Source organism: Bos mutus, chromosome 19 (assembly GCF_027580195.1).
Source record: "Bos mutus isolate GX-2022 chromosome 19, NWIPB_WYAK_1.1, whole genome shotgun sequence".
NCBI lineage: Eukaryota > Metazoa > Chordata > Mammalia > Artiodactyla > Bovidae > Bos > Bos mutus.
In genome coordinates, this window is record NC_091635.1 from 17,323,431 (window position 1) to 17,342,164 (window position 18,734).

The following is an 18,734-nucleotide window of genomic DNA, read 5'->3' on the forward strand; positions in this document are numbered from 1 at the left end:
GGGTCACAAAGAATCAGACATGACTTAGTGACTGAGCATGCCCTAAGCACACAGGCTATCAAGTGAACCATGGAGAATGGTCTCCAAACCTCCCAGACAGTATGTACTGACACCTGAGCTGCATTTACCACCCTTCCTGCCTTCTACAATCACTCCACCCTGCCCCCCTGCTGCCCAGGGTCTCCAACAGCAAAATCCACTTGGTCTTCCACTTCCGAATTCTTACTGAAACCTAACTGATCCCTGGGTTAAGGAAAGTGTGTTTTTTCTTCCCCCTTCTATATGCCCCAGGGCCTAGAAAGAGGTAGGGACCCTCCTTCTCCCCTCATTCCATGCCGGTGACATTTCTCTGCACCAAACAATATAGTGAGAAGCACAGGTAACTAAGCTTACGGGCACCACTGCACACAGCGCCCAGGATGGAGTCTGTACAGACTTTCCCAGGAACCCACAGGCCCGGCTGAGAGCCAGGCCCCAATTCAGGTCCTCATCCTGCCACTGACGGGTAGTAGTACTGTGCAAAGGACACAACTGCCCCAAGCCTCGGTTTGCTCCTCCAGAAAGTAAGGATTTTTGAGGGTCCTGCCTGTCGAGGGCTTTACGCTGCATTAGAGTCCCTGAGATTAGAGTCTTTGTCTTTTTGATGTTGTTTTCTTTCCGTCAAAGCACCTTTTCTCTCCTACCAACTTCCTTCACCATTCCAGCACATTCTCATTCTGCTTCTTTGGAAAGCTTTGCACTAGATTGTTCCTCCTGCTTTTGGCATAATCTTTGTCTTTTTCTTTGTTCGTTTGCTCCAATGTATGTTTTTCTGCCTCCTCCTCTTCCTCTTAGAATCACTTCATGTTTATTAACAAAAAAAAGGAAATTCTCTCATGCCCCTTCTTTTGTACATCTTATTGGTTCTCTCTCTCTCTCTCTCTCTCTCTCTCTCTCTCTCTCTCTCTCTCGTGTGTGTGTGTGTGTGTGTGTGTGTGTCCAGTCTTCAATAAGCCAGTTTCCTCCAGCTGTGCTGCGGTACATCTTCAGCTTTTGTTTTTAATCTCCCAGAAGCTCAGTAATGGGCTTAACTCAGACTGCCTTGGTTTTCTAGCCCAGGCACCCTTTAGAATATTGATCTTCCTTTCAGACTTTGTGATTTAAATGCAGAGTCCTTTGCCCTCATCAGAGGTTGTTAATGAATCCCCCAGCTGGCGTCCGATGCTGACAGTTGCAGACTTCACCATTCTTCTTTGAAAGCTTCAGCTCTAATGATGCATTTCCATTTAGCTATAGAATAGCATGGACCATGCTGAACTGACTTCAGGCCTTCCAGAATAGAGCTGGGTGTTGGGCGGCCCACAGAACCTACTTGAGTTTTTCCTTCCCCTTGCCTGCCTCTCTCCTCATCAGTTCATCCCTTGTTGCTGTTCAGTTGCTCAGTTGTGTCCGACTGTTTGTGACCCCATGGACTGCAGCACTCCAGGCCTCCCTGTCCATCACCGTCATCCTGAGTTTGTTCAAATTCATGTCCATAGAGTCAGTGATGCCATCCAACCATGGCATCGTCCATGGTTGTCATCCCCTTCTCCTCCTGCCCTCAGTCTTTCCCAGCATCAAGGTCTTTTCCAATGAGCTGGCCCTTTGCATCAGGCGGCCAAAGTATTAGAGCCTCAGCATCAGTCCTTCTAATGAATATTCAGCATAGATTTCCTTTAAGATTGACTGGTTTAATCTCCTTACTGTCTTAAGAGTCTCTCAAGAGTCTTTTCCAGCATCACAGTTTGAAAGCATCGATTCTTCGAAGCTCAGTCTTCTTTAAGGTCCAACTCTCACATCCATACATAACTTCTGGAAAAACCATGGCTTTGACTATGCAGACCTTCATTGGCAAAGTGATGTCTCTGCTTTTGAATATGCTGTCTAGGTTTGTCATATCTTTTCTTCCAAGGAGCAAGCGTCTTTTAATTTCATAGCTGCAATCACCATCTGCAGTGATTTTGGAACCCAAGAAAATGAAGTCTGTCACTGTTTCCATTTTTCACCATCTATTTACCATGAAGTGATGGGATCAGATGCCATGATCTTTGTTTTTTGAATGTTGAGTTTTAAGCCAGCTTTTTCACTCTCCTCTTTCACCTTCATCAGTTCATCCCCGCACTCCGCCCCTCTTTTTTTGAATCTGAAGAGAGGGCCTGGACATTTTTGCACCACCATCTCTCCTTTTGTCACCGTAGGCAACCCTTTCTCATATAGACACAAAGCAGATGATTCCTTGCAACTTCTTCACCCCCAAATGTGATGCTTAGGATAAGGTCTTGGGTGTTCTGCTTCAATTTAACAAAAACTTCTTGAATCCCTTCAATGCGCTAGCACCATAGAGAAAGTAAGCTGAGAATACACACTCTTCAGATGTCTAGAAACTCTGGTTTAATAACGGATCTGGAGAAGTATACATCTGTCTGATACAAGACAGAATATCAAAACTGAGTAATTATAAATGCAAAAGTAAAATCATAAAATGAGCTAAAGTAGGTCAGTGAAAATCTCCTGAATATTTGTTGTATTGTGTGCTCAGTCATGCCCAGCTCTTTGCAACCCCATGGACTGCAGCATGTGAGGCTCTTCTGTCCGTGTGTGTGTGTGTGTCCAGTCTTCAGTAAGCCAGACTCCTCCAGCTGTACTGTGGTACATCTTCAGCTTTCGTTTACTTGCCTGCAATTTTCCAGGCAAGAATAGTGGAATGGATTGCCATTTCCTTCTCTAGGGGATCTTCCCGATCCAGGGATTGAACTCCAGTCTCTTTCCTCTTCTGCACTGGCACACAGATTCTTTACCACTGGGGCACCTGGAAAGAATATTTAGGGGAATAAAATGTCACTAGATAAATTTAGTGACATACGACCTGTTCACAGTGGCTGCATCACTGTGCTATCCATCCCCAAATATATGGGCTTAACTTCCAAATTCAACTCATACAATCTGACATATTCTTATGCTCCAATATAGTAGACTCAACTTTTGACTACTTCTACCTAAGAAGAAATTAGTGCCACCATAATGGGGTGGTGGAGAAGGCAATGGCACCCCACTCCAGTACTCTTGCCTGGAAAATCCCACGGATGGAGGAGCCTGGTGGGCTGCAGTCCATGGGGTCGATAAGAGTCGGACACGACTGAGCGACTTCACTTTCACTTTTCACTTTCATGCATTGGAGAAGGAAATGGCAACCCACTCCAGTGTTCTTGCCTGGAGAATCCCAGGGACGGGGGAGCCTGGTGGGCTGCCGTCTATGGGGTCGCACAGAGTTGGACACGACTGAAGCAACTTAGCAGCAGCAGCAGCATAATGGGGTGGGGGAGTGCAGTTTTTCAGCATTTATCAAAAGCCGTGAAAACTGTCTCACTAGGAATTCATCCTGTGGACATAATTAGAGATATAACCCCAGGCCCTTCCTGTTGCCATCACAAACCCCTCCTGGCTGCCTTGGGCTCTTCCTCCACCACCTGTGCTTCACCAGAGGCTTTGGCTTAAAGCAGAGTAGGGAGACTTTAGTCCACTCGGGCCAGAGGCGAGGCCAAGCTTGGGGACCATTGTCAACTACAAATTGGCGCTTGCCAAGGGCATTTGCTCTCTGCCTTTGCAGAGATTGAACCCTGTTCTGCTACAACTGTGGACCTTCAACACCCCCTGAAGAGAGTCCAGGTTGGAGAGTGAGGCACTCTGTGCTCCAGGAAACTGGTGGAACAGGTCTTTAGATAAATATTTTCAGAAACTGATTTCATGATCCCAATCCTTGCATCACCTCATATCTAGAAAAGCACTGAATCCCTTCACGGTGACATCAGCTCCTCAAGACTAGCAGAAAACCTTGGATTGCTCTGAACTCCCTCTTTACCAAAATCTTATCTAGCGATCTTTCCCCACGACCTCTTTGGAGCAGCCTCTCAGAGGTCTCTGCACCGCTGTCTCCTGAGCTGCAGTCCTCATTTTGCCCCAAATAAAACTTAACTTGCAACTCTCACCTTGTGCATCTTTTCTTAGTTGACCTCTTAACTGAGTCTTCCCAAGCTCAGCCCAGGATGTGCCTGCAAGGGTTCCAGGTCCCCCCAGACCATTCCACCTGCTCCTGACGGAGGGGAATCTGATCGAAGCCCTGTGTCTCTGCTTCTCTCTCAGCTGCCACATTAATCGCATCCTGGAGTCCCCCCGGGGAAATGCTCTGCTAGTCGGCGTTGGGGGGAGTGGCAAGCAGAGCCTGACCCGGCTGGCGGCTTTTGTCAGCTCCATGGACATATTCCAGATCACGTTGCGGAGAGGCTACCAGATCCCGGACTTCAAGGTAGGAGGGTCGGCGGCTGCAGGAGGAGACCTAGCCTCTCCCGAGCTGCCCAGCTCCCTGTCACCCTGCGTTAGCTCTTCAGCTCCCTCTCCCAGAATCTCCTCTTCACAGTCTGTCCACCTTCTTCTTAGACTCTGGGCTGGTGGCTGGAGGGGCTCATTAGACCCTGCCTGAGAACCTGGCCTTCCCAAGCTCTGTATCTGGGAGACCTCCGCTGCTTTAGTGACATCTGTAGAGCCTCAGCTCTCACCCAAATAGGAAGCACATCTATTAATACATCAAAGTCAACAACAACAAATTTTCTACCAAATGATTGTGTGTGCATATGTATGAGTGTGTTTGTGTGTTCCCCCATGTACATATATTTTTTACAATACAAGTCTTTTCCTGGAGCTAGTCATAAAAAACACAAAACTCTGCTATCATAAGATATAGTCATCTACCCAGGCCTGGAGGCCCAAGTACGTGGTGACTCTTCTGTCAGAACTAAGAGCGTTTGCTTTCCTCCTGGGGCAAGTCATTCACTTGTGTGATGATATAAGTTAACACAGGTGAACAGGGGACCATCCTTGTCTTTGGAAAGCTCATGTCTCTTTGCACAAGGCAGGAGTCCTAGAAACTCGTTCAGGAGCCACGGTGGTTGTGTGAATTAAAGATCACCACTGTTTTTTCTACTTTTCCATCTATGGGATCAAGGCCTGGGAATGAGGCATATTTTTCTGCCTGTGAGTTCAAAGTCACACTCCTCCTTCCCTCCCATTGCCGTCTTTCCTTATTTCCTGTGAGAACAGACAAGAAAATGGTCCCATTCCTAAAAAGTGGGTGGGGGTCTCTTTTCAAGGAGGCCCTCTTCTCAGAGATCTCTGCCGTGGTTTCTGCAGGCGGACCTGGCAGGCTTGTGCCTGAAAGCCGGGGTCAAGAACCTCAGCACCGTGTTTCTCATGACCGATGCCCAAGTGGCTGACGAGAAGTTCCTCGTGTTCATCAACGACCTCTTGGCATCTGGTAAGAGACTCTTTGTACTTGAATATCTCTAATGAATTCCTGCTGGAGTCAGAGACATTCCCAGGTGGAGGCTTGGTTCAAGGTCAGAAGAGCAGGGCCACAGAAATGAGGGAGAAAACCAATACAGGGGAGACTTGATTCATGAAGGTCCTTCGAGGACTGGTGCTGGGCCTGCTGGCTTTCACTGTCCTTACACTCCAAACAGACAGTATTCTTGGGGCTTCCTTAGGTGGGACCGGATATGACAATAGGAAGAAGAGCAGCTGAAGGGCCGGCTGACCTGCTGAGTCCAGAGAGAAGGTGGTGTTCCCTCCTACACCCAAGACAGAGGAGATGGAACGTGTGCAGTATTTCAGGGAGGTTAGGTGTTAGCTGCAAGATACACAGAAAATGTGCACCCACAAAACTTAGACAATAGGGCAAGGTTAGGTTGCCAGTTTAATTAACCAAGGACTCAGAACTTGATGCAAACAAAGTAGAAGCAAAACAGACAGAGGATGGTTTTCTTAGATTACAAAGAACTTGACAAAGGCTGTCTCAATGTCCCTGTGACAATGTGAATGCAAAATAGGACTTCACTGGGAAGTTCAATTCTTTTTTTTTTTTTTTTGGAAGTTCAATTCTTGATACTTTGCTGTCCTTATTTCTTTAGGGATTCAGGACTTATGTCAGCCATTCAAGAAAAAAAAATGTTTATGTATACATATATATGTATCTATAAACATATACTAATATATAAAAATATATGTATATATGCATACACAAGATATATATATATGTGTGTATCTATATATTTAAGGACTTCTGTAGTCTAGTAAGAATCTGCCTTACAAAGCAAGGGATATAGGTTCAATCCCTGGTTGGGAGCTAAGATCGCACATGCCTTGGAGCAATTGATGGCAACTAAGTCCAGATGCAGCCAAATAAACAAATATTAAATGTTAGGGAAAAAAATTTAAGGTATATGTATTTATATATGCATACCCAAGAAGATAAGACAATATAGTACAAAAATTATGCATTTTCAGAAATTTGGGGGGAGATGTATATATTTATATTAATTAAAAAGAGAATATTATTTCTTGACTCAGTCCAAATTTCACATCTACAAAGCCACCTCTTCATCTGGGCTGATAAAATAGTCTGTGCACAGGTGTTCTGAACACAATTTCTGCCTCCAGATTTCCAGCGTTTCAGAAAACCTGTTTCTCCCCACCTCTGACTAAATCTTCCTTAGTCTGTAATGTCCAAGGACCAAGATCACAGTGTGATTCTCCAAAGTCTGTTCCATGTCATATAAAATACCTTTCAGGATGGCTCCTCCCATGCGGTCTCTAGGAACTTCACAGCTTCACAATCGTTGACTGCTTCGCATTTTGTTCCCTTGTACCCAGGGCCGTTTTACTGTCACTTCCACGATGAGCCCCTGTCCCTGGTTTGGACCATGCACTAGCAGGCTCTGTGAGAAGACTTTGGCTTCTCCCTGACGAGGACCAGAGTCCCAGGTTCCTTGCTGTGCTGGTTCCAACCATTACACCGACTCCACATTCTCATTTCTTTCCCAACCTGCCTAATTCAAATTACCTTTCAGTCCAGGAATTTGCTTATTAACTCTTACACCTTTCCTCCCCCAATCCAATAAGTGGTTCTTTTCTCTTTTTTATAATTTATTTTATTTATTTTTAGCTGTGCTGGGTCTTTGTTGCTGCTCGGGTTTTTCTCTAGTTGCAGTGCACAGGTTTCTCCTTGTGATGCGTCTCTTGCTGTGAAGCACGGACTCTAGGGCTCTGGGCTTCAATAGTTGCAGCATGTGGGCTCAATAGCTGTGGCTCCCAGGCTCTAGAGCATAGGTTCAATAGTTATGGTGCATGGGCTTAGTTGCTCCCAGGCATGTGGGATCTTCCCAGACCAGGGATCGAACCTGTGTCTCCTGCATTGGCAGGCAGATTCTTTACCACAGAACTACCAGAGAAAGTGAAAGGGAAAGTCACTCAGCCGTGTCTGATTCTGTGCAACCCCATGGACTGTATCAGTTCAGTTCAGTTGCTCAGTCGTGTCTGACTCTTTGCAACCCCACGAACTGCATTCTGCCAGGCCTCTCTGTCCATCACCAACTACCAGAGTTTACCCAAACTCATGTCCTTTGAGTCGGTGATGCCCCAACCATCTCATCCTCTGTCGTCCTCTTCTCCTCCTGCCCTCAATCTTACCCAGCATCAGGGTCTTTTCAAAGGAGTCAGCTCTTTGCATCAGGTGGCCAAAGTACTGGAGTTTCAGCTTCAACATCAGTCCTTCCAATGAACACCCAGGATTAATCTCCTTTAGGATGGACTGGTTGGATCTCCTTGAAGTCCAAGGGACTCTCAAGAGTCTTCTCCAGCACCACAGTTCAAAAGCATCAATTCTTCAGTGCTCAGCTGTGTTTATAGTCCAACTCTCACATCCATACATGACCACTGGAAAAACCATAGCCTTGACTAGATGGACCTTTGTTGACAAAGTGATGTCTCTGCTCTTTAATATGCTATCTAGGTTGGTCATAACTTTCCTTCCAAGGAGTAAGTGTCTTTTAATTTCATGGCTGCAATCACCATCTGTAGTGATTTTGGAGCCCGCCAAAATAAAGTCAGCCACTCTTGCCACTGTTTCCCCATCTATTTGCCATGAAGTGATGGGACCAGATGCCATGATCTTCGTTTTCTGAATGTTGAGCTTTAAGCCAACTTTTTCACTCTCCTCTTTCACTTTCATCAAGAGGCTCTTTAGTTCTTCTTCACTTTCTGCCATAAGGGTGGTGTTATCTGCATATCTGAGGTTACTAATGTTTCTCCCGGCAATGTTGATTCCAGCTTGTGCTTCCTCCAGCCCAGTGTTTCTTATGATGTACTCTGCATATAAGTTAAATAAGCAGGATAACAATATACAGCCTTGACATACTCCTTTTCCTATTTGGAACCAGTCCGTTGTTCCATATCCAGTTCTAACTGTTGCTTCCTGACCTGCATACAGGTTTCTCAAGAGACAGGTCAGGTGATCTGGTATTCCCATCTCTTTCAGAATTTTCCACAGTTTATTGTGAGCCACACAGTCAAAGGCTTTGGCAGAGTCAATAAAGCAGAAATAGATGTTTTTCTGGAACTCTCTTGCTTTTTTGATGATTCAGCAGATGTTGGCAATTTGATCTCTGATTCCTCTGCCTTTTCTAAAACCAGCTTGAACATCTGGAAATTCACAGTTCATGTATTGCTGAAGCCTGGCTTGGAGAATTTTGAGCATTACATTACTAGTGTGTGAGATGAGTGCAATTGTGTGGTAGTTTGAACATACTTTGGCATTGCCTTTCTTTGGGATTGGAATGAAAACTGCCCTTTTCCAGTCCTGTGGCCACTGCTGAGTTTTCCAAATTTGCTGACATATTGAGTACAGCACTCTTGCAGCATCATCTTTTAGGATTTGAAATAGCTCAACTGGAATTCCATCACCTCCACTAGCTTTGTTAGTCCATGGAATTCTCCAAACTAGAATACTAGAGTGGGTAGCCTTTCCCTTCTCCAGGGGATCTTCCAGTTAGGTCTCCCACATTGCAGGCAGATTCTTTACCAGCTGAGCCACAAGGGAAACCCAAGAATACTGGAATCGGTAGCCTATCCCTTCTCCAGTGGATCTTCCTGGCCCTGGAATCAAACTGGGGTCTCCTGCATAGCAGGCGCATTCTTTACCAACTGAACTATGAGGGAAGCCCTTGAAGCCCTGTCCTTTTCTTAAATACTGTCTTCTTAACATCCCACCACCTTCTACAATAGTACTTCAGCTCCAACACTGCCTCACCTTTTATTATTTTACCAAATAATGAGATACGGGTCTAACTGCCCTTCCACCCTGAAGCTGTGCCCTAAAGTCTAATTTCTAAAACGATCAAAAAGGTTGAATTGTGCTTCTCAAGACTTACAGCTTTGAAGATGCCAGGCAAGTTGCAGACTCACTCTGTATCTCATTTGGCTCCAGTCCAGCCGGGTCACCTTCTCCTATAATAACGTCTGAGACAGGAGACTTTTACTAATTGAAATTTTATTCCTCAATGAAATATTTTTAATTTTGCATTTGGAAGACAACTTGGTTCAAGTCAAATGAATTTCTGAAACCCTGCCCAGTGAAAACTTACTGCAGTCAATCTGCTCCAAAGTCATGGAATTTCAAGCTCATATTTCTTTTGTATGGCTTTTAGACAAAAACAGGATTTGCATTAAAGATGTCTATATGGAGATACAGTGAAAAGTAATACTTTTCTAATCTTCCTCCCTTTTTTCTTACTGTTTTGACAGGGAGAATTGAGCATATCTGAGTTGTAATTTTCCCTGTCAGATAATTTCTGACTAGAAATTAGCTTACTGCCAATCCAGGCAGAGTTACAGAGGTTCCTCAGGGCCTTGTCATCCCCTTAGTTTTTAGTTTTATGGGATTGTGCAGCCACTCCATTCTTGGATAACACAGTGCCTGTGTGTACATGCTCAGTCATCAAGTAGTGTCTGACTTTTTGTGACCCTATGGACTGTAGCCCACCGGACTCCTCTGTCCATGGGATTTGTCCAGTAAGGATACTGAAGTGGGTTGCCATTTCCTAATCCAGGGTATCTTTCCGACCCAGGGATCAAACCCAAGTCTTCTGCATCTCTGCCCTGGCAGGTGGGTTCTTCATCACTGAGCCACCTGGGAAGCCCAGATAGCATAGTGTTGTTTCTCAGTCGTTCAGTCGTGTCCAGCTGTTTGCAACCCCGTGGACCGCAGCACGCCAGGCGTCCCTGTCCTTCACCATCTCCTGGAGCTTGCTCAAACTCACGTCCCTTGAGTCATAATGCCATCCAACCGTCTCATCCTCTGCCGTCCCCCTTCTCTTCCTGCCTTCGATCTTTCCCAGCATCAAGGTCTTTTCTAATGAGTCAGCTCTTCACATCAGGTGGCCAACGTATTGGCGCTTCAGCTTCAACATCAGTCCTTCAAATGAATACTCAGGATTGATTTCCTATAGGATTGACTGGTTTGGTCTCCTTGCTGTATCTCAAGCAAGGGACTCTCAAGGGACTTGAAACTCTAAAGAGGGACTCTCAAGAGTCTTCTCCAACACCACAGTTCAAAAGCATCAATTTTTCACCACTCAGCCTTCTTTATGGTCTAACTCTCACATCCATACATGACTACTGGAAAAGCCATAGCTTTGACAATACAGACCATTGTGGGCAAACTAATACCTCTGCTTTTTAATATGCTGTCTAGGTTTGTCATAGCTTTTCTTCCAAAAGATAACAAGTAGAGGCAAGGAAACTACTAGAAAACTATGCATTGGGCTATCTTGTCATCAGCTCATCTCTCTCTAGTTATCTATAAATCCTGTTAGACTGAGGATAAGGTACAGTGAGTGAATTCCACTGATTTAACACTCCAGTGATTCATCTTCTTCAGTGACTTAAAGTGGGCTCAGTGGGCTATCTGCTTTCCTCCCACACTTCTTTAGCTCACTCTTTCATCCCTTGAATTCCTGACACCATTTCCAAGATCAAACTGTATTTTTAATTCAGCACTTGATTGGTAAACCCCACTTCTGACACTAGCCAAACATTTCAGAACCCATCATTACGCCACTTGCATCTCAGATTGGTTGCAGACTGACAGTAAGAAATCCTATGCTCAAAGTTAAAGTTTAAATCAAATTTCTGATTCAATTAGCAAAAGCCATATAATTGTATAAGAAGCAGGGTGGCGACACAAATCCGACTGAATGAAGCCTTTCAGTTTCTTTCTTTGGCTGCCAGAGTCCTTAACGGGGCTCTTGAAGCTGCTGGTGAAACGATGCGTGAAATATTGGCCCTTGCCGAATCTGAAAAGTTCAATTCCTACTATGTCCTTGTTGTCCTATATAATAATTCCTGAATAATGTACATGGACCATCAAATCCAGATATTTTAAAAGTCTACAAAATTTGTTCTCTCTTGGCCCTTGAACCAAACTCAGCATCAGCAAAGCCCCTGCTGCTGCTGCTAAGTCACTTCAGGTGTGTCCGACTCTGTGTGACCCTATAGATGGCAGCCCACCAGGCTCCTCCGTCCATGGGATTCTCCAGGCAAGAACACCGGAGTGGGTTGCCATTTCCTTCTCCAATGCATGAAAGTGAAAAGTGAAAGGGAAGTCACTCAGTCGTGTCTGACTCTTCTTGACCCCATGGACTGCAGCCCACCAGGCTCCTCCATCCATGAGACTCTCCAGGCAAGAGTACTGGAGTAGAGTGCCATTGCCTCCTCCACAGCAAGGCCCCATCTTAATCTAAATGGAGAAAATAGAATCTTTTCCTGGCTTTTTGGGAGCGTACCTCTGCCTCCAGGTTCCAGCAGTCCAGAAAGCCCATTCTACTGCAGCCCCAGCTGAGAGACCTGGTCTGCACCAGGTGTGGTGTCTTTTCCTCTCCTCACTTTCCCAGATTTCGGACTTCATTTTACTTCAGGATCTTGTTTTGGAATTTTCCTTTTGCTTTTCAAAAGGTTTAATTGTTCACTCAAAAATTAATGCTCCTCTTCCGTGGCTCAAATTAAATCACTTTGCATCTACTCACATATTCAAAAATCATTTTTTAAGCGTCCATGTTCTAGTCAGTAGCCCCTATGTGGTCTATTGAAATAGTTTATGAACAATTGAGTCCCCTCTCTTGCAAAGCCACGTGCCTCTTCATCCCTGTCCTTTGTACATGTGGGCCAAATCTCCTCTTGGAATATATTGAGTAGGTCAAAAAGTTAGTTTGGGTATTTCTGTAATATCATATGCAAAACCCAAATGAACTTTTTGGCCAACCTATTAAAACATGAAGAGATTCCCCTGGTCTTCCGGGTGGTCTAGGATTAGATGCCGGGTTGATGCATTAGTGATCTGCACACATCCCATGAGAATGTGGAGTCTGGAGGTTTTTGTAATGATATTGGCATTGAGTTCTTCTTCTCCCATGAGCAGTTGGAACTGGATTTCCTGATGGACCATCTGTGTTTTATACAAATCGTATTTGACCCAATTTCCCTGGAAGGAACAAAGACAAAGTATAGGGCAAAAGAGAAGCTGTCAAACACGCACCAGGTCTTCTAAACATCCTTTCTGCTCTCAGTGGATCTATTTATAAGGTACATCCACCCCATAAGCCATGGAAATCTAAACCAGCACCTGGTTGGCTCCAGCTGCCAAACAAAAATGCCCAAAGGATAATGCAAAAAGATGCTTGAGTAACCAACCTGTCTTTAATTCATGTAGTACTAAATCCTCATACACATTGAGACCAGGTCTCTGTGCATTCTCCTACATTACTATATTCTCCCTCACCACCTGTACCCAACAGGTAAGCAGTTGCCACCAATTTCAACCTCTGTTTCTGAATCCATCCTTCTCTGTCATGGCTACCACTGGTTTTTTTCATCTCTTTCTTCAACAAATGCCGACACATCTTTTTCTTTTTAATTTATTTTATTGAAGTATAGCTGGGCTTCCCTGGTGGCTCTATGGTAAAGAATCTGCCTGCCAATGCAGGGGATCCTTCCTGGGTTGGGAAGATGCCCTGGAGGGAGAAAGGGCTACCCACTCCAGTATTCTTGCCTGGGAAACCCCACGGACAGAGGAGCCTGGCAGGCTACAGTCCACGGGGTCTCAAAAAAGTCAGACACGAGTTACCAACTCAACAACAAACAACAGAATAGTTGATTTACGATGTTGTGTTAGTAACCACTGTACAGCGGTAATTAGCGATCTAGATATATATACATTTTTTCATATATATATATATTATATTCTTCCATTATCATTAATCACAGGATACTGAATACAGTTCTCTGTGCTACACAGTGAGTGTGTGTGTGCATGCTCAGTCATGTCTGACTCTTTGCAACCCCATGAACTGTAGCCCACTAGGCTCCTCTATCCCTGCATTTTTCCTGCTAGAATATTGGAGTGGGTTGCCATTTTCTCTTCCTGACCCGGGGATTGAACCAGTGTCTCCTGCACCTCCTGCAGTGGCAGGCAGTTTCTTTACCACTGAGCCACCTGGGAATCGCCTGTGCTATACAACAGGACCTTATTTATCCATCCTATATATAAAAGCTTACATTGAAGACACTTCTTAACTCACCTCCCTTCATCCCAGGGAGCTCCACTACAATTCATTCTCCTTGCTGCTTCCAAAAAGGTCTGTTTAAACCATAATTCCTTCATTAATTCCTAAGTGAATGCAGGATAAGCTGTCTTGTACAGAAAGGCAAAACAAAACAAATCTGCCTTTGACCTGCTTCCTTCCTTCCTTGCTGGCTTACCTGCCCCTTATAATGTAGCAGTTCCTACCTCCTTGAAATAACATACTCTACTGTACCCTGACATCCTTACTGACCCACACTGTTCCTTTTGAACCTCGTGCCCTTCTCCTTCTTTGTCTAGATTAACTTCTACCCATAGTACAAGACTTACCTTGGGCGTTCTAATATCTCTCTGGGAAATCTTCACTAATCCACTGTCACCTCGAGGACGAGAAACACCCTTGTGTGTTTCCCTGGCCCTCGGTGCTTGCACACACCACCGCTGTATTGCACCGACATTGCAAACTTATGAAAGGCAGAGACTGTGATGTCTGCTATTGGTGCATTTTTTGTTATGAAATAATCCAGAGATACAAAATATAAGGATTAAATACTTACCACTCAACTTAGGAAGTAAAAGATGGCTGGTGTAATTATAACCCTCTGTAAAGATTGTTATTGTCATCATTTATATTGTCAGTTCTGAACAGAACTCCTGGCCCATGATTAGCATTCAAGGGGTATTTGTTGAACGACAGTGTATAATATGAGAAGGATGGTGTGCCGTGTTATGTATGACTTTTTATTTTTTGGCTCTGCTAAATTTTAGTTGTCCTGTAGCATGTAGAATCTTAGTTCCCCATCCAACATGTCTTCTGCATTGGAAGCACAGATTCTTAACCACTGGACCACCAGGGAAATCCCTAGGTATTATTTTTGGACATGTGCTTTGAGAAAGTTTCCAGCCACGTAGAACAGAGGGCCAAGGGTCCTGAGACAGTCACCACACCCCCTATTTTTTCTCTCTTGAAACCAGGGAAATGTTTTGAAAAATATTATTCCTGGGTGGGGTCAAAGACCTTAAGCCAGTGCAAAGTTGACTGGTTCACAGAGAATAACCCTCAGCTTTGCCCTTTTTTTATCACCAAGCTCCAGACAAGATCCATCTTAAACTATCAGGATCTCCTCCCCCCAGAGCAGTTGTGGGCTCTCTAGACCACACAAAAATGATGATGAGTCTGACTTGCAAAATATCAGGACATGTTAATGACCGCATGGAGCCTTTCTGCACTTGGCGGCAGAAATAAGGCTTCCCAACTTTAGGTCTCAGGAGGAAACTTTTCAAATATTTAAATAGCCTCTGCCTCTGTTGACATCACAAAATCCCCTCTGGCAGTTCAGTCTCCTGCTTTCAGCATGACTACCTACATCGCACAGTAAGTGACAGGAATGTTGTCAGGAGAAATTGGAGGAACAAGCCTGAAAACGCAAACTTTGCTCCCAATTCAGAGGTGCTCGATTCCATCTGGTGCTCTTCTTAAGGGATTTTGGGAATCACGTGACAATGGCCTGAGTGTTTTCAATATTTTGGCACTTAAAGGTATCACAGAATACAAATGAACTTAATCTCCGAAACAAAACCAGACCCACAGACATAGAGAACAGACTGGCTGTCAGGGGGGAGGCAAGGGGAGGGATGGACTAGGAATTTGGAATTAGCAGATGGAAACTATTATACACAGAATCGATAACAAGATCCTACTGTACAGCGCAGAGAACCATATTCAATATCCTGAAATAAGCCATAATTGAAGAGAATATGAAAAAGAAAGTATGTATATATATAGCTGAACACTTTGCTATACAACAGAAACTAACACAGCATTGTGAATCAACTACAGGTCAATAAAATAAATTTTTAAAAAAACGTATCACATAAACCTGGGTGAGCCTTAGAGAAACACGTTTTCTATAAAGGGTCAGAAGGTTAACATTTTCAGCTTTGCAGACCACATGGCCTCTGTCACAAATACTCGGCTCTGTCATTGTAGTGGGAAAATAGCCATAGACAATATATGAATGAAGGAGTATGGCTGTGACCAATAAAACTTTATTTATGGACAGTAAAATTTGAACATCATGTAATTTTCATGTCATTAAACATTATTATTTTAATTTTATCAACCATTAAAAATTGTAAAAACCAGGCCCAGCTTGAGGGCAGAGACAGAGGGTCAGATCTGGCCTATAAATCATAGTTTACCGCCTCAATACCCAACGTGAAGGGCTTTCCTAATGGCTCAGTGGCTAAGAATCCACCTTGCAATGCAGGGGACACAGGTTTGATCCCTGCTCAGGGAAGATCCCACATGCTGAAGGGTAGCTAAGCCCATGCACCACAGCTACTGCAGCCCATGCACCTAGAGCTCCACAGCAAGAGAAGCCACTGCAGTGAGAAGCCTGGGCACTGAAACTGGAGAGGAGCCCCTGCTCCCTGTACCTAGAGAAAGCCCGTGCGCTGCAGTGAAGACCCAGCATAGCCAAAAATAAATAACTTTTTAAAATACGCAGCATGTTATCCACAAAACACCAAAGGACATAAATTTTACCTATGTTAAATAATAGAAAGGTGAAGAATGCACACCAAAGGGAATCCAAGTTCTCACTGGAGGACTATATAACACATTTACAGATAAGAAAATGCAGACTCTCAGAGGAACAAAGGAGAAAGAAATCCAGACCACTGCAGGCAGTCAGCCCCGAAAGTAGGAGTACACTCACATCGTTTCCATTGAAGTATTTCTCTTTTTAAAACTTTCCTGGGCTCCTCAGCTCTCGCACGTGTGTGCTCGGTCCCTTCAGTTGTATCCAATCCTTTGAGACCCCATGGACTGTAGCCTACCAGGCTCCTCCGTCCGTGGGATTCTCCAGGCAAGAATGGTGGAATGAGTTGCCATGTCCTCCTCCAGGGGATCTTCCTGACCCAGGGATCGAACCTGAGTCTCTTAATGTCTCCTGTATCGCACATCTTGGGAAGTCCCCTTAACTCCCAACACATGCAAAGTATCATTTCATTTCTCTAGCAGTTTTCTCTCACCCCATATTTTTATCAAATCAGGCTGAAATGGATTATTCCACTAATAAGACCTCGATTTTGACAAGTTATAGCACTGGTTATTTTATATGCATGCTATGAAATATCTTAATGAATGGAAATTAAATCAAATTTGTCCAATTAAGGGAAGAAAGTAAATGATCATTTTCATGATAATTTTTTTTTTCATTTTTCCCATTTAAATAATTAAGCTTAATTAGTATAAACTACTACCCAACTCCTGGCTGGATTCGTGTTGTCAGACTCTAAAGACCAGAAATTTGTTAAAAAGTTGGCATGAGTTCCCTCCAGATACATCAGTTCAAGGAAGTGCAGCTGCATCGGTGGCAAATATTCATAATTTCCATCACTTAGAGAGGCTTCCCTGGTGACTCTTTGGTAAAGAATCCCCCTGTTCCCCTGCCGATTCAGGAGACAGTAAGAGACACGGGTTTGATCCCTGGTCTGGGAAGATCCCCTGGAGAAGGAAATGGAAATCCCACTCCAGTATTCTTGCCTGGGAAATCCCATGGACTGAGGCGCCTGGTGGGCTACAGTCCCTGGGGTTGTAGAGTCTGACAGGACTTAGCAATTCAACAACAGCGGGGAACTAGAGTCCTACATGCTCGGAGGTGAGGCTGAGAAAAGTAAAAAAAAAAAAAAAAAATTGCCAGCTGCCCTCCAGTGTAGTTGTACAAATTTACTTTCCACACAGATAGCTGTTTCTTCCCAACCTCGCGGAAAGTTGGTTCATCTGACACACCAGTTTTTGCCCGGGAGTATGAAGTGGAATCTCAGTCTTGTCCTTTCACTTCCCACGTGTGACACTGGAGCATCTTTTCAAGTATCTATTGGCCATTCATCTTGTTCCTTGCCTTTTTATGTAGTGTGCTCTTTGGGGCTTTCTTTTTCTCATGGATTTGTGGGAGGCCTCTGTATTTTCTGGATACCTTTGTTCATTATACAGTTGGTAAATATCTTTTCGAAGTCTGCTCCTGACCTTTGTCATGCTGATTTAGTTTTAAATGTTGCAAAACAGTCTTTTTATGTTTCATGCTTTTCGTACTGCTTCAGAAATCGCATCCTAGCCAACACCATAAAAATAATCTTTTGTGTTTCATCTTTAAAATACTACTACTTCATATTCATGTCTTTAATCCACCCAGCATGTATTTTTGCACAGTATTCTAATTTTATTTTTTGTTATTAGTATTGAGTTATCCTAACATGCTTATGGATCTGCTCATCCATTTTCAGCATACTGATTTTGAATATAAATTTCCTGTTTACATCTGGGTCCATTTCTAAGTGATTCACTCACAGTTCTATTTATTTACCCAAGAACCAATTTCACGTTTTTAACTAACATTACTTTGCTGCTGCTTCAGTCGTGTCTGACTCTGTATGACCCCATGAACTGTAGCCTGCCAGGCTTCTCTGTCCATGGGATTCTCTAGGCAGTAGGACTAGAGTGGGTTGCCATGGCCTCCTCCAGGACATCTTCCCAACCCAGGGATCAAACCTGGGTCTCCTGCGTTGCAGGCAGTCTTTACTGCTGAGTCACCAGGGAAGGCCTAACATAGCTTTATAAGGAAACAATTTCTGATAGAACAAATAAATCCCTCCATCCTGTTCTTCACAACTATCTTTGCTGCTCTTTACCCTTTGCTCTTCCATATAAATTTTAGAATATGATTGTCAGGATGATAAGAAACCCATTTATTTATTTTGGAATTGCATCTTTATGATATTGGTAATACTGAGTCATCCACTCATTAACACTACGTTTGTTTTGGGTTTTATTTATGCCCTTGAGTAGTATGTTACAGTTTTCACATCAAGATTTTGCATACTTTATTTATTATTGCCTGTCTTATGATTGTTGTTGGTATTCTAAAGTAACTTTTAAAATAACTTTTTTATATGCTAAAGCACAGAAGTGCCGTTTTATTTCCAATGTTGATTTTGTATCCAGCAAGCTTTTGTTTAACACACTAATGAGTTCTGTTATGTGTATATTCTCTTCGATTTTCTATATGGAAACTTATATTTTGATGATAATAGCTTTATTGTTTCCTTAACTATCTGTATACAGTTTATTTGTTTTCCTTGACCTTTAGCCTTTGATGTTCAGTTGCTCAGTCGTGTCCTACTCTTTGTGATCCCAGGGACTGCAGCATGCCAGGCTTCCCTGTCCTTCACCATGTCAAACTCATGTCCA

At 43.8% G+C, this 18,734-nt stretch overlaps 1 protein-coding gene across 5 annotated transcripts in view; it reads left to right on the forward strand.

Moving 5' to 3' along the window:
- The window catches only part of DNAH9 (dynein axonemal heavy chain 9), a 287,208-nt gene that overhangs the window by 164,939 nt on the left and 103,535 nt on the right, over positions 1–18,734 (forward strand). For all 5 annotated transcript variants that reach the window (XM_070389508.1, XM_070389511.1, XM_070389509.1 and 2 more), the window contains 2 exons: positions 4,159–4,321; positions 5,203–5,326. In XM_070389508.1, coding sequence (XP_070245609.1) covers positions 4,159–4,321; positions 5,203–5,326 — 287 coding nt within the window. The remainder of the gene's footprint in view (positions 1–4,158; positions 4,322–5,202; positions 5,327–18,734) is intronic.